The sequence below is a fragment of the Homarus americanus genome, unplaced genomic scaffold (genome assembly GCF_018991925.1).
Source record: "Homarus americanus isolate GMGI-L3 unplaced genomic scaffold, GMGI_Hamer_2.0 scaffold850, whole genome shotgun sequence".
Lineage (NCBI taxonomy): Eukaryota > Metazoa > Arthropoda > Malacostraca > Decapoda > Nephropidae > Homarus > Homarus americanus.
The window spans coordinates 992,501-1,014,348 of record NW_024730202.1 but is presented as its reverse complement, the minus strand read 5'-3'; the positions used below and the strand labels follow the sequence as shown (position 1 = coordinate 1,014,348).

General features: G+C 45.8%; 1 protein-coding gene across 1 annotated transcript; it reads right to left on the bottom strand.

Moving 5' to 3' along the window:
• Window positions 1-1,455: 1,455 nt before the first annotated feature.
• On the bottom strand, window positions 1,456-2,409 carry LOC121866917 (integumentary mucin C.1-like). Its single transcript, XM_042366657.1, has one exon. The coding sequence runs from the start codon at window positions 2,407-2,409 to the stop codon at window positions 1,456-1,458; it is 954 nt and encodes a 317-aa protein (XP_042222591.1).
• Between the last annotated feature and the right edge of the window lie 19,439 nt (window positions 2,410-21,848).

The following is a 21,848-nucleotide window of genomic DNA, read 5'->3' as shown; positions in this document are numbered from 1 at the left end:
AAGGCTGAAAATATACAGTTACATAATTGGGGAATGGGTTTCGATTTACAAATAATATACAAATACCATAAGTGATACAGATAAGATATATAATAACTAGATGGGGAAAAGCTCAAACTACAGGGCATTTCAACATAGTGACAGTGCAAGAAGTAGTATTTACTGGGAGTGAATACACTGGTTTATTACAAGTTATTGATAATTTTTACAATGGTTGGGACTGGGCTGTTCTTATAGCGACCAGTTCGTGCACGTATGGGCTGGATGCGGTTGTGGTGTCGAACAGCAATTCTCGGGCCAGGGATCTCAGGTGGTAGTAGGAGCCGGTGTCGAGGATGGTGCAGAAGCTTCTTACCAAATTTGCAGATGAGGTCGTGGTGATGGTCAGTGAGAGTCGAAAGGGTCAGTGTGTTGAGCGCTTCTTGATATGTGGAGTAGGAAGGGGAGAGAATAATCTGTGTGTGTGTGTGTGTGTGTGTGTGTGTGTATGTGTGTGTGTAACAACAGTAACAACAACAACAGCCACCATAACATATCACTAACACTGCCATATTAGAATAACAAAAATAACCCAGTAATAACATTGACATTAACACTACACATAACAATAACAGCTATCGTAACAAACTTTACTATCGGCCACAATACAACAATAACAATGTGAAGTCACTACAGTAATAATAAAAACAGAAGTAGCAGCAACAGTAAAAATACATCAACAGTTGTAGCAACAACGGTAAAAATACACCAACAACAGGATAACGTCACATACACCTGTAGACGCGGACCCTGACGTCACATATACCTGTAGAAACACACGCGGACGTCACATATACCTGTAGAAGCGCACTCTGATGTCACATACACCTGCATAAGCGCACTCCGACGTCACATACACCTGTAGAAGCGCACTCTGACGTCACAAATTCAGGTAACTTTCAGGAAAAGAGAGTCAGCAGTTTTAACCAAGCAGTCGACAAGATGAAACGCTCACTGGCGCGTGTACGGGCGGGCCACGGACGAGTACGGACGACTACGGACGACAACAACAACATTCAAGAAACAACAAAATTAAATAAAATGAAAGACAAAACCTTAACAACGATGATGAAACCGAATAATAATATTAATAATAATAATAATTATAATAATTATAATAATAATTATAATAGCAACAACAACAATAAACTCGCACAACTTAAAAAATAGTATTGTATTACCACATTAGAAAGCACACATTAAGAAAAGTTAGTTCACACACACGAAAATTTAACTCATGTGATGTTAGCAATGTACTAACTCAGAATTATTTGACACATACCTTACAAAAAACTTGGGTGAATGTGGCGTTAACCTCACTAAAACCTGGAGTGACGGAGGCATGTTAGTCTGGGATACGGGTGACCCTCTCTGTTTTAACCAGTGCTAATATGTTGGTGCCTACCTGTGCGTTTATTAAGTCTCTTGATGTTTGTGTTTATTGGGAGTCATGTCAGAGACAGTTGTTGTCATGTCAGAGACAGTTGGTTTCATACCAGAGGCAGTTGCTATGTCAGTGGTAGTTATTGTAATGTCGGTGGTAGTTGGTGTCATGTCGGTGGTAGTTGGTGGCATGTCAGTGGTAGTTGGTGTCATGTCAGAGGTAGTTTTTGTCATGTTCGTGGTAGTTGTTGTCATGACAGAGGCAATTGTTGTCATGTCAGTGGTAGTTGGTGTCATGTCAGAGGCAGTTGTCATGTCAGGGGTAGTTGTTTTCATGTTCGTGGTAGTTGTTGCCATGTCAGTGGTAGTTGTTGTCATGTCAGTGGTAGTTGTTGCCATGTCAGAGGCGATTGTTGTCATGTCAGTGATAGTTGTTGTCATGTCAGGGGTAGTTTTTGTCATGTCAGGGGTAGTTGTTGTCATGTCAGGGGTAGTTGTTGTCATGTCAGAGGCGGTTGTTGTCATGTCAGGGGTAGTTGTTGTCATGTCAGGGGTAGTTGTTGTCATGTCAGGGGTAGTTGTTGTCATGTAAGGGGTAGTTGTTGTCATGTAAGGGGTAGTTGTTGTCATTTCAGTGGTAGTTGGTGTCATGTCAGAGGCAGTTGTTGTTATGTTAGTGGTAGTTCTTGTCATGTCAGTGGCAGTTGTTGTCAAGTCAGTGGCAGTTGTTGTCATGTCAGAGACAGTTGTTGTCATGTCAGTGGTAGAAGTTGTCATGTTGGTGGTAGTTGTTGTCATGTCAGTGGTAGTTGTTGTCATGTCAGTGGTAGTTGTTGTCATGTCAGAGGTAGTTATTGTCATGTCAGTGGTAGTTGTTGTCATGTCAGTAGTAGTTGTTGTCATGTCAGAGGTAGTTATTGTCATGTCAGTGGTAGTTGTTGTCATGTCAGTAGTAGTTGTTGTCATGTCAGTGGTAGAAGTTGTCATGTTGGTGGTAGTTGTTGTCAGGTGGTAGTTGTTGTCATGTCAGTGGTAGTTGTTGTCATGTCAGTAGTAGTTGTTGTCATGTCAGAGGTAGTTATTGTCATGTCAGTGGTAGTTGTTGTCATGTCAGTAGTAGTTGTTGTCATGTCAGAGGTAGTTGTTGTCATGTCAGTAGTAGTTGTTGTCATGTCAGAGGTAGTTATTGTCATGTCAGTGGTAGTTGTTGTCATGTCAGTAGTAGTTGTTGTCATGTCAGAGGTAGTTATTGTCATGTCAGTGGTAGTTGTTGTCATGTCAGAGGTAGTTATTGTCATGTCAGTGGTAGTTGTTGTCATGATTGTTGTCATGTCAGTGATAGTTGTTGTCATGTCAGTGGTAGTTGTTGTCATATCAAGGATAGTTGTTGTCATGTCAAGGGTAGTTGTTATGTCAGGGGCAGTTGTCATATCACTTAGTTGTTATAATGTCACTTGAGGCTAGTGTCATGTCAGGTAATTGTCATGTTATTTTCCCTCCTAAAGCTACACTAGAGAGGCAGTGTTTGTTCAAAGAAGCAAAAGTTATTAATACATACAGCACAGTTTACTACACTAAAATAATGAAATAAATCGACCTCATTTATGTAATCTGTATGTATATCCTGGCGGTGGGCTTTAGTACTAACAATAATACCATATTCTTGAGGGAAATTGTACTGATTCTAAGGTAATGATCAAATCCTCTTTCCCTTTATTTCAAGTTATTTATCACCATATAGAGGTAACAGTACATAAACAACTGATTAATAGGCCACTTCATAAATCGGTATGAAATCTGGGTAAAGTTCCACATAAATCTGACTTTCTTTATTGTGTCTATTTCATACAACAGATTTACTCCCCATTGACCGCAGAGAATATTTTTTTCTGCTCTTCATAAAAAAATAATGAGATAAGGGCGGACTAGGACTCTGTGAGTTACCATCGCCTCAGACACGTGACTTTGTTGATATGAAGGAGAGAGAGAGTTACTGGTGGCGACGAAGGTCTTGGCTGTTACGTCTTGTTGGTTTGAGTTTTATGGATGAAAGTCCACAGCAAATTAAGGGTCTCATTATGATTAGAAACATCTGCTTATTTCACCTGATTAATAAACATCTTAGTCCTATCCTAACTTAACCTAAGCTAATCTAACCTAATTTAACATAATCTAACCTAAATCGGCATTACTAGGCTTACGATCCTAGTGTTAATTCTTTTTCAATTCCTTCTTTATGTTTTGTTTTGTCTATCTGTTTGTCTGTCTGTCTGTCTGTCTGTCTACTTGTGTGGCTGTCTGTTTGTCTGTCTATCTGTCTCTAGTAAGGACATAACACCGTGTCTGTGCCCCCCTCACCTTTTCGAGTACCCAGTGGCAGTAGTCATAGTCAGACATCTTAACACTTGCTGTAAGGAGGAGGAAGAGGCGGAGGGGAAGTAGGAGGAGGTGGTGGTGGTGAAGACTCTCTTATTCAAGGAGCTGCATAGTGTATTGTGTGAGATTCCCACAGTCCTCAAGAGCGTGTAGTGTAATATGTCACTCTCAGGGCGTCGCAATGAGGGCTTCAGACTAAGGGCGTCACTCTCTTACAGCGTCACACTCACACACTGTCATACACTCACACCGAAACACTCTCACACACTGCCAAACACTTCCTTGGCCTCACAGTCACACATCGCTACACTCACCGGCACACTCACACAGTGACATACACCGTCACACAGTTTCACACACTGCCACACTCTCACAGCGCCAAACTCCCGCACAATAGGTCGCCCGCATCCCATGGCCTCCACACCACACCACACAACACCCATATTGTCACGTGATGGCTGAGTGTTGACACGAAGGAGACTACCAAGAATAGTATTTTATATAACGTTGACATTGGGAAAAGTTATACAAGTCCTGATATAGCTTTGTATAGTGTGTGTGTGTGTGTGTGTGTGTGTGTGTGTGTGTGTGTGTGTGTGTGTGTGTGTGTCAGGGTGTTACACAGGAGAGGAATTACGAATGAAAAATAAAATAATAAACAAGAATGTTAAAAAATTACCAGTAAATATATTAGTTCTTGACTATGAGTTTTTATATTGAAACAGTTTCGTATACAAAATATAACCTTTCATACTGTTCCGTTTATGGTTGTAATGTTTTATTTATGTAACCGCATCATGTTCCTTTTATATTGTGAAATATTATATACAGGAAAATTCTGGTATCCCTCACAAAATGGCGCCTCTGTCACTGTTACTGGTACCTTTCTCAACATGGCGTCTATTCACCGTTACTGGTATACATCTCAACATGACGTCTAATCACTGTTACTGGTATCCCTCTCAACATGGCGCCTCCCGTGTCCGTTTCCCTGACCACATAACTTCAAGGTCCAAATAACAAACCAAATTTTTTCTAACTCAAACACGATGAATTGATCTAATAAACACATTGGAACGCGTAAAATGTATGCTAGAAAGGATATGTAGTTTTATACATACAGGGACAATTAACATATTGATTAAGCTTATAATATATGATCAATAGAAGTACATAATATTATATTCTAGTAGATATATTAAAAACTATATATATTTTTTATAGAAGATAAAATCACTCCTCTTATTACAGGTAAAAATAATAAGGTAAAGGTTGTTATTGAAATTCATTGCGTTATATTATGTTATATTAAATTCTCGGCTGAGCGTCCCGTTGGTACACAGCCGAGGGCGGAGAGGAACCAGTCGTCAGAAGGCCTCGCTGGTGACTCTCGGTAACTCTCAAGGTTGTATTTTCGATGTTTAGAATCACCTGAAGATTGGTCTTCCTCACCAAGTATATTACACCTAATGTTACCTTGGGAGTTAAGTTAGGTTAGGTTGAGGGTGTAGAAGGGTGATGGGGTAGGGTGGGGAGAGAGAGGAAGGATGATAGGGTGGGGAGAGGGAAGGGGTGATGGGGTAGGGTGGGGAGAGAGGGAAGGGTGATGGGGGTAGGGGTGGGGGAGGAGAGGGAAGGGTGATATAGTGGGAAGAGGGGAAGGGTGATGTAGTGGGAAGAGGGGAAGGTGATGGAGGGGTGATGGGGAAGGGGAGAGAGGGAAGGGTGATGGGGTAGGGGTGGGGAGAGGGAAGGGTGATGGGGCATGGGGTGGTAGGGAAGAGAGAAGGAGAAGGGAGAGGGGTGATGGGGAAAGGTGATGGATGGGGGGAGAGTGGGGATAGGGGTGGGGAGGGAGTGGGGAAGGAAGAGGGAGGGATGGGGAAGAGGGAGATGGGACAGGGCGACCGGGTGGGGAGAGGGGTTAAGAGAGAGGGGTGCACACGTGGCGCGGCACCAAGATGAAATTCAGATGAGGCGCGGGATGCGTGCTGCACGTGTTGCCCCGTGACGTCATTTGTTGACACGTGTGCACGCCCACTGCTTGACGGATGGGTGGCGGGGATGATGGGAGGGGGAGAGAGAGGAGAGGAGGGGATAGAAAGGAGAGGGAAAGGGAGGAGAGGAGAGGGAGTAGAGGAGGGGGAGAGAGAGGTCAGGTGATGATGTGAGGTAGATGAGGGAGGAGGGAGAAGTGCTTGGAAGAAGAGGGGATAGATACGGGAGAGGAAAGAGAGGAGGAGTGGGACGAGAGGAAGGATAGGAGAGAGGAGAGGGGGAGGGAGAGGACGAGAGGGAAGGGAGAGGGGGGAGGAGGAAATGGAGGAAGTGGCAATAAAGACTGAATTGAACAAAACAATTATGATTGAGACGGAATAACCGACGCTGAGGGAGAGGGAGGGAGGAACAATGACGGAGAAATGTGTGGGAAGATGGAGGGAACATGAGAGAAGGAAGGAAGGAATTTGAGGGAGGGATGGACAGAACGTGAAGGAGGGATAGAGGGAGTGTGGGAGCACGGAGTAGGAAGGGAGGGAGAGTGAGAGAGGAGATAATAATATGATGAAAGATGAACCCCTCCCCACCACCAACACATAACCAGTTGTATTATTGTCTCCATACGCTACCACATCCTGGATCAACACTTGTATATTGTAACGCCTCTTATTAGTTGTTTATTGTCTCATGTTTTGCGTTCGTGGTTTGGCGTCTGGATGTCTGTCCGTATCTGTCTGCCTTGGTGTCTGTTCGTCTACATAAGAACATAAGAAAATAAGGAGTCTGCAATAGGCCGGTTGGCCTGTGCATGGCAGCTCCTGTCGAGAGTTACTACCACTCTCTATCATCCATGAATCTATCTAGCCTCCTTTTGAAACTTTCCAGAGTTCCCGCACTTACTACAAAGCTTGTTCCACTCGTCCACCACCCTATTTGTGAACCAGTTTCTTCCTATCTCCCTCCTAAACCTAAACTTATCCAACTTGAATCCGTTGCTCCGAGTCCTATCCTGCTCGGATATTATAAGAACTTTATCTATATCCCCTTTATTGATTCCTTTCACCCACTTAAATACTTCTATCATATCTCCCCGCACTCTTCGTCTTTCTACGGAATGCAAGTTAAGTTTCTTTAACCTATCCTGATATGGAAGGTTTCTAAGTCCCGGAATCATTTTTGTCATTCTTCGCTGCACCGACTCTAGTGAATTGATATCCATTCTATAATAGGGGCACCAGAACTGAATCGCATAATCGAGGTGCGGCCTGACTAGCGCAAGATATAGTTGCAATAAGACCTCTGCACTCTTGTTACTTACACTTCTAGATATAAAACCCAATACTCTGTTTGCCTTATTTCGAACATTAACGCACTGTTTTCTAGGCCGTAGGTCCGGGCTTACAAGTACCCCTAGGTCTCTTTCACAAGTCGACATCTCTAGGTTGATGTTGTTAAGGCTGTATACATTATAAGTATTTGTTCTTCCAATATTAAGTACGCTGCACTTGCTGGTGTTGAATTTCATTTGCCATTTTTCAGACCACCCCTGCAGTTTATTTAGATCCTCCTGTAATGCATTTGCATCCTGCCCTGTCTTGGTGTCTGTCTTTGTGTTTGTCTGGGCGTGTGTCTGTCTTGGTGTCTGTCGTTGTGTTTGTCTGGGCGTGTGTCTGTCTTGGTGTCTGTCTTTGTGTTTGTCTGGGCGTGTGTCTGTCTTGGTGTCTGTGTTCTGGGCGTGTGTCTGTCTTGGTGTCTGTCTTTGTCTGGGCGTGTGTCTGTCTTGGTGTCTGTCTTTGTGTTGTCTGGGCTGTGTGTCGTGTGTCTGTCTTGGTGTCTGTGTCTGTCTGTTGTGTTTGTCTGGGCTGTGTGTCTGTCTTGGTGTCTGTCTTGTGTTTCTGGGCGTGGTCTGTCTTGGTGTCTGTCGTTGTGTTTGTCTGGGCGTGTGTCTGTCTTGGTGTCTGTCTTGTGTTTGTCTGGGCGTGTGTCTGTGTGTCTGTGTCTGTGTGTCTGTCTTGGTGTCTGTCGTGTGTGTCTTGGTGTCTGGTGTTTGTTCGTGTGTCTGTCTTGGTGTCTGTCGTTGTGTTTGTCTGGGCGTGTGTCTGTCTGGTCTGTCTTTGTGTGTTGTCTGTTTGGTGTCTGTGTCTGGGCGTGTGTCTGTGTGTCTGTCGTTGTGTTTGTCATCTGTCGTTGTGGTCTGTGTGTCTGTCTTGGTGTCTGTCTTTGTGTTTGTCTGGGCGTGTGTCTGTCTTTGGTGTCTGTCTTGTGTTTCTTGTGTCTGTCTTGGTGTCTGTCTTTGTGTTTGTCTGGGCGTGTGTCTGTCTTGGTGTCTGTCTTTGTGTTTGTCTGGGCGTGTGTCTTGGTGTCTGTCTTTGTGTTTGTCTGGGCGTGTGTCTGTCTTGGTGTCTGTCGTTGTGTTTGTCTGGGCGTGTCTGTCTTGGTGTCTGTCTTTGTGTTGTCTGGGCGTGTGTCTGTCTTGGTGTCGTCGTTGTGTTTGTCTGGGCGTGTGTCTGGTGTTTGTCTGGGCGTGTCTGTCTTTGGTGTCTGTCTTTGTCTGGGCGTGTGTCTGTCTTGGTGTCTGTCGTTTGTGTCTGTGTGTCTGGGCGTGTGTCTGTCTTGGTGTCTGTCGTTGTGTTTGTCTGGGCGTGTGTCTGTCTTGGTGTCTGTCGTTGTGTTTGTCTGGGCGTGTGTCTGTCTTGGTGTCTGTCTTTGTGTTTGTCTGGGCGTGTGTCTGTCTTGGTGTCTGTCCGTTTGTGTGTCCGTTTATCCGGTTGCCTGTGTATTTTGGTGTTAGTTTGTCTGAATATCTGTCTGTCTGTCTGTCTGTCTGTCTGTTCGTGTGGTTGTCTGTCTGTCTGTCTTTTTCTGTCTCAGCTGTCACCAATAAGACAGTGACAGAAAGCTGGCCAATGGGTAAAAACCACATCGTAAGAGGCTGACCCTGATTTAAGGTTTGCTTTATAAGGTCAGGTTAGGTCATAAGATTAGGTCAAAGGTCACGGATCAGTTAGGATATATTAGTGTTGATATAACACGATATATCTTATAGAGGATCATCATCACGTCTTTATAACACACACACACACACACACACACACACACACACACACACACACACACACACACACATACATACATGCATACACACATCTTAACAACACCCTGTATGCATCTCGGTAAGACTACATCAATAACATTTAATAACTAAGCCATCATAATACAGTATATACAACCACTATTACCTGAGAATATTTGTAATACACCCTCGATAATTTTGTCATATGAAAGCTTTTAACTCTACTTAAATTAGAAGGTAAATTTTCTGGTAAATATTTCTCATAAAAAATAATTATCTAGTATTAGAATTTTCATATTGTCTTTAAGAATTTTATAATTCTTGAGAAATATTATATCTTAACTCAAAGCCGAAGTTATGTAATGTAAGGCAAGCTTTAGTATTTAGTTTTGAAAATTACATATACAGTCCAGGTATATTAATCTGATCACCTGAGTATTAGGAACCCCAATTTATATCACCTATTGATTAAATTACCTGAAACTACCTGAGGAGAGGGGGGGGGGGTAGGTTAGATTATTTTCCAAAGTTGTTGTCATTAGCGGAACAAAATCTTAGTTGTGACATAATCCCAGAGGAAAACGTCAATATTATCTCATAATGTTTCAAATCGAAAACAAAGAAATATATAATTCCCCAGATATTATTAGATATTACATAGATATTAATCATAAATGAAATGTTAAGTTTCCTTAATTAATATATCTTGCTGTTCGCTGTAGCTTTGTTAGCTTTCTTCATAATAAATGTTTAAAATCGACAAAACTATTTATAATCACTCGGTAAGATTAGTCGTAGAGTATTACCCGTTCACTAGACAGGCGAGGTCTGTAGAGAGATGAGTAGAAGTTAGGTTACGTTTAGGGTAGAGTCAGGTTAGGGTTATGTTAAGTTAGGTTAGGTTCGGGAGGTTTAGGTTAGGTTTGGTTAGGTTAGGTTAGGTTTGGTTAGAGTAACATTATCACAGGCGATATAAAAATAAAATAATAAATGAAAATAAAATAAACTTTCAAACCAATTCATAAAACCTCTGAAAAAAGTTATATTCATATTGAAAGTATATGAATATTTCAGATGTAATTTTATATAAATATACATAAATTAAATTAGTCATTTTGTATGACACGGAAAATGTACGATATGTAAATTTATGTATTAATATATGAGTAATACTGGTAAACAGTATGACAGAGTTAGTGACGGTAAATACTCGCCCGTGTGTGTTGTTGAACTACAGTATATCACTCGCCGCCGTCAGGTGTGTGTTGTTGAACTACAGTATATCACTCGCCGCCGTCAGGTGTGTGTTGTTGAACTACAGTATATCACTCGCCGCCGTCAGGTGTGTGTTGTTGAACTACAGTATATCACTCGCCGCCGTCAGGTGTGTGTTGTTGAACTACAGTATATCACTCGCCGCCGTCAGTTGAACTGTGTGTTGTTGTTGAACTAGTATATCACTCGCCGCCGTAGGTGTGTTGTTGAACTACAGTATATCACTCGCCGCCGTCAGGTGTGTGTTGTTGAACTACAGTATATCACTCGCCGCCGTCAGGTGTGTGTTGTTGACTACACAGTATATCAACTACGTATATCCGCCGCCGTCAGGTGTGTGTTGTTGAACTACAGTATATCACTCGCCGCCGTCAGGTGTGTGTTGTTGAACTACAGTATATCACTCGCCGCCGTCAGGTGTGTGTTGTTGAACTACAGTATATCACTGCCGCCGTCAGGTGTGTGTTGTTGAACTAGTATATCACTCGCCGCCGTCAGGTGTGTGTTGTTGAACTACAGTATATCACTCGCCGCCGTCAGGTGTGTGTTGTTGAACTACAGTATATCACTCGCCGCCGTCAGGTGTGTGTTGTTGAACTGTTCACTCGCCGCCGGTGTTGTTGATGAACTACAGTATATCACTCGCCGCCGTCAGGTGTGTGTTGTTGAACTACAGTATATCACTCGCCGCCGTCAGGTCAGGTGTGTGTTGTTGAACTACAGTATATCACTCGCCGCCGTCAGGTGTGTGTTGTTGAACTACAGTATATCACTCGCCGCCGTCAGGTGTGTGTTGTTGAACTACAGTATATCACTCGCCGCCGTCAGGTGTGTGTTGTTGAACTACAGTATATCACTCGCCGCCGTCAGGTGTGTGTTGTTGAACTACAGTATATCACTCGCCGCCGTCAGGTGTGTGTTGTTGAACTACAGTATATCACTCGCCGCCGTCAGGTGTGTGTTGTTGAACTACAGTATATCACTCGCCGCCGTCAGGTGTGTGTTGTTGAACTACAGTATATCACTCGCCGCCGTCAGGTGTGTGTTGTTGAACTACAGTATATCACTCGCCGCCGTCAGGTGTGTGTTGTTGAACTACAGTATATCACTCGCCGCCGTCAGGTGTGTGTTGTTGAACTACAGTATATCACTCGCCGCCGTCAGGTGTGTGTTGTTGAACTACAGTATATCACTCGCCGCCGTCAGGTGTGTGTTCGCCATGTTTCCCACACTCGCCCTCCATCTTCTCCCTATCCTCTTTAATTTTGTATTTAGTATTGGCTTCTCCTTGCGAGTTCCCAGGGTTCCAATAATAGCATCGGTGTGCGCTGCTAAACGCTCCCCGGAGACGGATTTAATCCCATATCAGCACCAGGGGCTAATACGCTGGCTCACGTCAGCTATAGATTTCCAGTCACAGCGATTCGATCTTTTCTCTTATGTTTCGTTTGATCAGAACAAATGAACATAAAATTTAATTTCAAAATCAGTAAATAGAACAAGATTTCTTGTCCTTTTTTAAAATACCCAATATAATAAGATATTCTAGTATTTAAAATAGTCTTCTAGTCTCGATAAAGCCGACTGACAGACACAGAGGCGTTTCTTTAATGTCATCAGTATTAAGGGTAATCACAACAAAAGAACCCCCTCCCCCCTGATTAGACCGCCCTGATAACCTGCCAAAGGGCCGAATAATCCTTTGTTGACAACGGATTCTGACAGTTTCCGTGTAATCTATACTATCAGCCTAATTTTTGTTTTGGTGGCGTGAGCCCTTTAGGTTAGGTGGGCCATGGTGCACATACTAATACAAGCACACACACACACACACTCACAATAACTCGAACAGACACACACAAACATACACGTACTGGTAAACACACACACACACACACACACATATATATATATATATATATATATATATATATATATATATATATATATATATATATATATATATATATATATATATATATAGATATATATGCAAGTAAATCACTGTAAGTGCGCGTGATCTGGTTATCAGCATATATATATATATACACACATTGCACACACACACGGGAGACAAAGAAGTAGACAGTGATCAATATAGTGGTGGTGGCGGTACTCTTTCCTCCCTTAACACGGCTGCTGGCTGGTAGTGGTGGTGGCGGTACTCTTTCCTCCCTTAACACGGCTGCTGGCTGGTAGTGGTGGTGGCGGTACTCTTTCCTCCCTTAACACGGCTGCTGGCTGGTAGTGGTGGTGGAGGTACTCTTTCCTCCTTAACACGGCTGCTGGCTGGTAGTGGTGGTGGCGGTACTCTTTCCTCCCTTAACACGGCTGCTGGCTGGTAGTGGTGGTGGCGGTACTCTTTCCTCCCTTAACACGGCTGCTGGCTGGTAGTGGTGGTGGCGGTACTCTTTCCTCCCTTAACACGGCTGCTGGCTGGTAGTGGTGGTGGTGATGGTGGTTATGCACCACCACCACCACAGACAGCAACAGTAAATAAATGCAATTATGTAATATTACCAACAAATGTAATTCAACTCACAGCATCAAATCATTACATCTCATGTGTACTTTAAGTCTGTCCATATGTAGTTTTATAAGCGGGATAACACACACACGATATTTAAATACACACACACACACACACACACACACACATAGAACTTGTTGTATTTAGGGATACCAACACTAAAATAAATATTTGACTGTCCACGTGTTGGAAACAATCAGCGCCCAAAAATATGAAGTTATACTCAAAAGCCAAAAAATCATTAATAATCAGGTACTTACTTCTCTAACCCAACCTAACGCTAACTTAACCTAACGCTAACTTAACCTAACGCTAACTTAACCTAACGCTAACTTAATTTCACCTAAGGCTAATTTAACTTAACCTAACTTTACCTAACGCTAACCTAACTTAACCTAACTTTACCTAACGCTAACCTAACTTAACCTAATGCTTACGTAACTTAACCATAGAATGCGGGAAATCAAAGTATAAACGTTTTAGTCACTGTTATGTCTTATATCGGGTTAAAAAAGTTTGTTTTATGTTGTGTTGATTAGATGCGGCGGCTAAGTGGATACTGCACTCGGTACCCGTCCTAAATATGACTGGTTTGCATTCAAGGTATACGGTGCCTGGCTACACTCCTCTCTTATACACCGAGGATTAGCTTTCAGTGTCCTGTATCCGCACTGCCCCTAACAGCCCTTCAAGCGTACCAATATTACTGTGACGATATTCCCAATTTAAGCTATGTCACCAGAAATAGAATAAAAGCACTGTAAAATATCACTAAGTTTCACTTGTTTATTATAGCTATTAATTAAAAAAAAATCATCGCTCATGAGAATATTGAACCCGTGAATTCCTTTGATTGTGAAAGAATTCTAAAAAATCTGAAGATAATTGGGTAAAGAGTTGATTTTGTTGGGAATTTACTAAAAGAGGGATTGCGTAAACGTGGGCACATGGAGCACAAAATACAGTAAAAACGAATCACAGCTTAGGTCTTAAAGTGCAGTGCACCGTCTTAGTTTCAACAGGTAAGATCATCTAATATTAAGTAAGATATTCTTCCCTGAGAGAATCGTCCGTCACCCCCGGCAGGAGGAAGACGGTGACTGGTTCCTCTTAATTCCTCATATACAGAAATCAATTTACAGTCGGAGATTTCCCCCCGGCGTGTTGTCTGGTGTATTTAGTACGGGACTATGGGCTCAGGGGCCTCCGCTGTACAGGTCACACTCCCCTCCCTGTATCGGGGCTTTCAGCTGACCCGGTGTAGGGGGATAATGACCTCTACCACAAGGGGTGTTAGAGGCGAAGGGGCAGGTACTTGAGGTGGAGGTATACACCCTTATAGCCAGGCAGCTGGGGAGGGAGAGAGCCCTGGGCTATTTACCTACTGGTGACAGATTAAGGTTCGCGGCCGGAAAATTGGTCGTTTCCCATGGCCTTGGCGTCATTAAAGGGATTGTTGGTGTCTCTTTAAACAGCCCTTTAGCCCAGCGTGGCACACGCTGGCCACGCGCCAGCGATCTGTGGAGCGACTGTCACTTGTTGACCTCCCGGGGACAATAGGATGCGCGGGAACTGACTCACTCATTCTTTCTCTCTGCCTTGTTGTTCCTTTTATACTTCCGCACCCCCCACACCTCCCCGCCCGCCTGTACCTGCACCGCCACACCTACTGCCACACCTCCCCACCCTCCTGCACCCGCGCTGCCAAACCGACTGCCACACCTCCCTGCCAGCCTGTACCCGCACCTCCACATCTACTGCCACACCTCCCTGCCCTCCTGTACCCGTGCCGTCACATCTAGTGCAAAACATTCCCCGTCCTCCTATACCCGCGCCGCCACACCTCCCGCCTTCCTATACCCGCGCTCCCTGCCTTCCCATACCCGCGCCGCCACACCTCCCGCCTTCCTATACCCGCGCCACCACACTCCTGCCTCCTATACCCATGCCGCCACACCTCCTGCCCTCCCCATACCGCGCCACCACACCTCCTCGCCCTCCTATACCTGCAACCACAAAACCTACTGTATACCCGCGCCGCCACCTCCTGCCCTCCTATAACTGCACCGCCACACCTACCGTGTACCCGCCGCCACCACCTCCTATGCGCCACACCTCTGCCTGCACCGCCACACCTGCCCCCATACACCTCCCGCCCTCCTGCTGCCCCGCCACACCTCCGCCCTCCTATACGCGCCGCCCACCTCCCGCCCTCCCTATGCCTGCACCGCCACACCTCTCCTGCCCCACACTCCCGCCCTATACCCTACACCGCCACACCTCCCGCCCTCCTATGCCTGCAGCGCCACACCTCCTGCCCTCCCATACCCGCGCCGCCACACTTCCTGCCCTCCTATGCCTGCACCGCCACACCTCCCGCCCTCCCATGCCTGCACCGCCACACCTCCTGCCCTCCTATACCAAGGCTGCCACCCTCCCGCCCTCCCAGCACACACGCCACACATACCTGCACCGCCACCTCCCGCCCTCCTATGCCTGCACCGCCACACCTCCCGCCCTCCCATGCCTGCACCACACCCTCCTGCCTCCCATGCCTGCACCGCCCACTCCCGCCATGCCTGCACCGCCACCTCCCACCCCCATATACCTGCACCGCCACATGCCTGCACCGCCCTCCCATACCTGCACCGCCACACCTCCCGCCCTCCTATGCCTGCACCGGCCACGCCCTCCCGCCCTCCCATGCCTGCACTCACCTCCTCCCCCTATCCGCAAACCTCCCGCCCTCCCTATGCCTGCACCCACACCTCCCGCCCTCCTATGCCTGCACCGCCACACCTCCTGCCCTCCCATGCCTGCACCGCCACACCCTCCTGCCCTCCCATACCTGCACCGCCACACCCCTAATCCCCCTGCCACACTCCATGCCAGCACCGCCACACCTCCCGCCCTCCCATGCCTGCACCACACCTCCCGCCCTCCTATGCCTGCACCGCCACACCTCCCGCCCGCCTATACCCTCACCACTATATCTAAAACAAAACAGTCAATTCGTAAGTACAATTTCTTTGGTTACGCTCAATAGACAAGTGATGGCAGGTTGGCTACACCACCCACCATCACGGACGGGTGGGTGACAGTGGGCGGCACGTGCTACTGGTGAAGGTAAACATGGGCGGCCGGTGGGCTGGTGGGGGGATGTGGACAATTGGGTGAGTGGGTGGGTGGGTTGGTGGTAGAGGGGAGTGGACGAGAGGGAAGGTGGCACGTGGCAGATGGGGCGGAGAGGGCGTGTGAGAGGTGGATGGCGTGTGAGAGGGGGATGGCGTGTGTGAGAGGGCGTGGAGTGGGTCGGCAGCAGGAGGCGCGCAGCATGCCCTCAAGGACCACTTCTGTTTCTCATTTGAAATTCATTCGACTTTAAGTATTAACTTTTACCAGGTGGTGTTGAGTCTGTCCTAGCAGGTGGTGTTGCGTCTGTCCTATCAGGTGATGTTGAGTCTGTCCTAACAGTTGGTGTTGTGTCTGTTCCAGCAGGTGGTGTTGACTTTGTCCTAACAGGTGGTGAGTTAGCTAGGTTAAGTTAGGGTTAGTTCAAGTTTGGCAAGGTTATATTAGGTTAGGTTTGGTTAGGTTGTATTAGGTTAGTTTTTGGTTGGGTTGGGTTACGTTAAGTTAGGTTAGCTAAGCTTACGGTTAAGGTAATTAATCTTCAGGTGAAATAAGCTGGGGGCTTAATTTTCAGGTGAAAGAAGCTGGGGGCTAACCTTCAAGTGAAATAAGCTGGAGTCCAATATTCAGGTGAAATAAGCTGGGAGCAAAACTTCAGGTGAAATAAGCTGGGGTCTGATCTGCAAGTGAAATAAGCTGGGTTGTGTAATCTTCAGGTGATCCCCTTTATCTTAATAACAATAACAGTTCAACATAAAATTTGTTATCATGGTTACTATAAGTTATGATGACATAATGCTCATTTACACTCAGGGTCATTCACTAAATTATTAAATTAATCGCATGGATGAGTTACGCCACTAAAAACATGTCACATTATCGTGTTTCGTCATACTTTCATTATTTTTGGTGTTTCGTTTTTTTCTTTCTATCATTATTTTCTCTTAGGCATCATGTTTTCACTTTATCCTTATTTCATTATTTTTTTGTTTCATCATATAATCTCCCATTTCCCTAATTCATCAAGTTTTCTTTGTTTTCCTTGATTCGTCATATTTATTTCTCATTCTAAATAATTACGATGAATTAACTAATTAAATGGGTCTTTTATTTATTTATTTGGAGTTTTTGGAATTTTATCTCTTATCTTTGTTTAGCATATTGCATTGATAAAAATAACTTGTATATTTAAACGTAACTCGTATTCTCAAAGTAACTCATATTTCTAAAAGTAACACGTATTTTTAAATTAACTGGTATTCTCAAAAGTAAGTCGGAAATTTTCAAAAGTCAAACGCAAATTTTCAAAAGTAACTCACAATTTTGGATAAGTAATTGGACCCTTCAGAGCAAGAGCGTTGAGTACAGGATCCTAACATGATAATAAGGCTTGCCACTGGTGTATATATCGCTCATATTCTTTCTCTCTGTTTACATTCCCAGGATGGGGGGAGGGTGGGAGGGAAGGAGGGAGGGAGGGTAGGAGGAAGGGTGGGAGGAAAGGAGGGAGGGAGGGTAGGAGGAAAGGTGGGTGGGTGGGAGGGATGGAGGGAGGAGATGAAAAGGGTAGGAAGGAAGGAAGGAAAAAGAAGGAAGGGAGGGAAGGAGGAAAGTACTAAGGAAAGGAATGAAGGAAGGAAGGAAGGAAGGACGGAAGGAAGGGAAGGAGTAAAGTACTAAGGAAACGATGGAAGGAAAGAAGGAACGGAAAGAAGGAAGAAAGGGCGGAAAGGAGGAATGTACTAAGGAAGGAAGGAAGGAAGGAAGTGGTGGCTGGGTGGAGCATCAGATAACAGGTGTTGGTCTTGCACAAAGGTTCGAGTCTCCCACACCCCAGCCACCACCCTCCACTAATACCCTCCTAACCCCTCCCAGGGCACAGCGGGGGATCACTCTCACACCCCCTGTGATCCCCACCCCCCGCTGTGACTCCCAGGCTGTGCACACACACACACACACACACACACACACACACACACCCACACACTCACACATGCACAGTCATAGTACACACACATGCACACACACACACACACAGTCACATTCAAAACCAGTCACATTCAAAATCAGTCACAGTGGATGGCGGATTATGATGTGGTATACCTCGACTTTAGTAAAGCCTTCGCCCTAGTCCCCCCACAAAAAACTAATACGAAAAGTGGAGGCTCATGGAATTGGAGGAGATATTCTAAAATGGATTAAGGCGTGGTTACAGGACAGGAAACAGCGAGTAAGCATTAACGGCACTAAATTCGATTGGGGTAATGTCACCTGTTGAGTATCCCAAGGCTCAGTACTTGGACCATTACTATCTATTATATACATGAACGATATAGATATAGGTGGAGACAGCAACGTAAGTAAATTTGCTGGCGAGACTAAAATAGGACGTGCAATTAAATGTGACGAGGACTCTGGAAAACTACAGGACGATCTAAAAAAAATCGAATGGTCTGAAAAATGGCAGATGACATTTAATGTGGACAAATGTAAAGTACTTAGTCTAGGAGATGTAAACAGAGAAACCAGATATCAGATGAACAACGTTGTTATAGAGAAATTCAACTGTGAGAAAGATTTAGGAGTAATGATAGGTAGGAATCTTAACCAAGTCAACAATGTGTACTTGTTCGAAACAAGGCTAACAAAATACTTGGATTCATCCAAAGGAGTGTTAGTTTCAAGACTAGCGAGGTTATCCTAAAACTATATCTTAAGCTTGAGAGACCTTACTGGATTACGCGGTTCAGTTTTTGTCACCGTACTACAGAATTTATATAGAATCTCTAGATAGAATTTAGAGGAGAATGACATGACTATTCCCGGGCATTAGGTACCTCGAGTGCAGAGACAGGTTAAAGCATCTTAATTGGTACTCCCTCGGGAGACGTAAAGTGAGGGGCGATATGATTGAGGTGTATAAATGGAGGTCAGGGTTAAACAAAGGTTATATAACACAGGTACTCAAACTATCCACTCAGGAGCAAATTCGTAGCAATTGATTTAAATCAGACAAATTTAAATTTAGGAGCGAGATAGGTAAACAATGGTTTGGAAATAGAGTTGTGGATGAGTGGAACAAGTTACCAAACATCATCATTAACTCGAATACGCTGGATAGCTTTTAACATAGGTTGGATGGATATATGAGCGCTAGGGATTGGGTGTAAACGGGACTGCCCAGTAAGGGCCAATAGACCCGCTGCAGTTCCCTCCATTCTTAGGTTCTTATGTTCTTATACAAGTCACCCACTAACTGAGTTATATACCTAACCTAACCTACCTTAACCTAAGGTAACATTAATCTAACCTAACCTAAAGTAACACCACCCTAGCTTAGACTGACACTAACCTAACTTAAACTAAACTAACAGTAACATCAACATATTCTGCTCAGTTGTATACACACTAAACACTTTACTAGCTTTCTCGTAAACATTATGTCAATAACTGATAACCATACAAAGCCGTGTGGTGATGTCAGTTCTTTATAAATCTCAGTGTTTTCCTCAGCTGGTCGATGTTTTGGTCGCTAGACACAGCAAGCAAGGAGAAAACTCCGATTTGTTTTTAAATGTCAAACACCAACTCTGTCATACAAACACAATTAACAGTCTAATAATGTCTTCAACTACTCGTCTGCATATTTCTTACATATCTCACAATATTTAAGAACAAATTAAAATTCTCTCTCTCTCTCTCTCTCTCTCTCTCTCTCTCTCTCTCTCTCTCTCTCTCTCTCGGTATTAAACCATCTTTCGATTTACTATAAAATACTCCTTGAAAACTGAACCCTACCTACCGTATACAATGGCTAATGTCTCTCTTCCTCATAACTATTCACTGTTAGAACACGAAACAACATTCACAGTTACAAAAGACGATACATTCCAACCCTCTTTAAGTACTCATTGATAAGATATCCGGTTTAATGATGTACACCCAACTCTCACCTGCAGCACCCAACTCTCACCTCCAGCACCCAACTCTCACCTGCAGCACCCAACTCTCACCTGCAGCATCCAACTCTCATCTGCAGCACCCAACACCAGCACCCAACTCTCACCTGCAGCACCCAACACCAGCACCCAACTCTCACCTGCAGCACCCAACTCTCACCTGCAGCACCCAACTCTCACCTGCAGCACCCAGCACCCAGCACCCAACTCTCACCTCCAGCACCCAGCACCAGCACCCAACTCTCACCTGCAGCACCCAACTCTCACCTGCAGCACTCTTCATCCCAGTCTCTATAATCTTATAATACAATAATATAGAGACCCGAGACTGTCCAAAATTCAAGGCATTATCCATCCAGCGACTACTTCAACCCAGACATTATACTACACTGCCAGTCATTAACACACTGTTCAAACACCATCCATATGAACGCCTTCCTTCCTCACTCTCCCTCGCTCTTCGGTATTAAAAGCAGCTCAGCAATAAAGGAGGGAACTTCTCTTCTCTCCCTACACAAGTCCTTCCTCTCTCTCCCCCGCTTCAGCAATAAGGGAGAGAATTCTTCACCTCTCCCTACACACGTCTTTCCTCCCTCCCTCATGTAACAGCAGCTCTTAGTATCTAGGGCATCTCCTACTTCCAATGTGTTAAGAGTCATCACTACTATAAGACGCAAGATATACAGTGCAGTGTCCGCTTAACGTACACGATGCGTCCTTGAAAACCTGTACGTTAATCAGATGTACATTAAGCGGACGTACATTGAGCTAAGTGTTTTGTTCACCCTCTAATAGCCTTTTTACACGTGTCCTAATTATGACTAAGAACTATTATACTGAATAATTATAATAACAAATTCGCTGACACTATTGCCTTAAAATGTCGACTGAATTTGGATTTTAATGGAGATATTTTTAACTAATTCAGGGGAGATGTTAAGGTGTAAAGTGTAGTGGTGGGTGGGGGATGGTGTGTGGGGAAGTGGTGGGTGGTGGTGGTGGGGAGTGGTGTGGGTGGAAGTGGTGGGTGGGGAGGTGGTGTGTGGGGAAGTGGTGGGTGGGGGAAGTGGTGGGTGGGAGGTGGTGTGTGGGGAAGTGGTGGGTGGGGAAGTGGTGTGTGGGGGAAGTGGTGGGTGGGGAAGTGGTGGGTTGGGGAGGTGGTGTGTGGGGGAAGTGGTGGGTGGGTGAAGTGGTGGGGTGGGGAAGTGGGGTGGTGGGTTGGGAGGTGGTGTGTGTGGGGGAGATGGTGGGTGGGGAGGTGGTGTGTCAGGTGGTGGGTGGGGAAGTGGTGGGTTGGGGAGGTGGTGTGTGGGGGAGGTGGGGTGGGGGAGGTGGTGTGTGGGGAAATGGTGGGTGGGGGAAGTGGTGGGTGGGGGGGGGTGGGGGGGGTGGTGGGTTGGGGAGGTGGTGTGTGTGGGGGAGGTGGTGGGTGGGGAGGTGGTGGGTGGGGGAGGTGGTGTGTGGGGAAATGGTGGGTGGGGAAGTGGTGGGTTGGGGAGATGGTGTGTGGGGAGGTGGTGGGTGGGGAAGTGGTGGGTGGGGAGGTGGTGTGTGGGGAGGTGGTGGGTGGGGAAGTGGTGGGTGGGGAGGTGGTGTGTGGGGGGTGGTGGGTGGGGGAGGTGGTGGTGGGGGGACGTGGTGGGTGGGGAGGTGGGTGGGTGGGGGGGTGGTGGGTGGGGGAGGTGGTGGGTGGGTGGGGGGGGTGGTGTGTGGGGAAATGGTGGGTGGGGAGTGGTGGGTTGGGGAGGTGGTGTGTGTGGGAGGTGGTGGGTGGGGAGGTGGTGTGTGGTGGTGGGTGGGGGTGGTGTGGTGGGGAGGTGGGTGTGGGAGAGGTGGTGGGTGGGGGAGGTGTGTGGGGAAATGGTGGGTGGTTGGGAGAGGAGGTGGGGGTGGTGGTGGTGGGGGGAGGTGGTGGGTGGGGGAAGTGGTGGGTGGGGAAGTGGTGTGTGGGGAGGTGGTGGGTGGGGGACGTGGTGGGTGGGGGTGGGGACGTGGTGGGTGGGGGAGGTGGTGGGGGGGTGGTGGGTGGGGACGTGTGTGGGGAAATGGTGGGTGGGGAGGTATTGTGTGGGGGAGTGTGGGG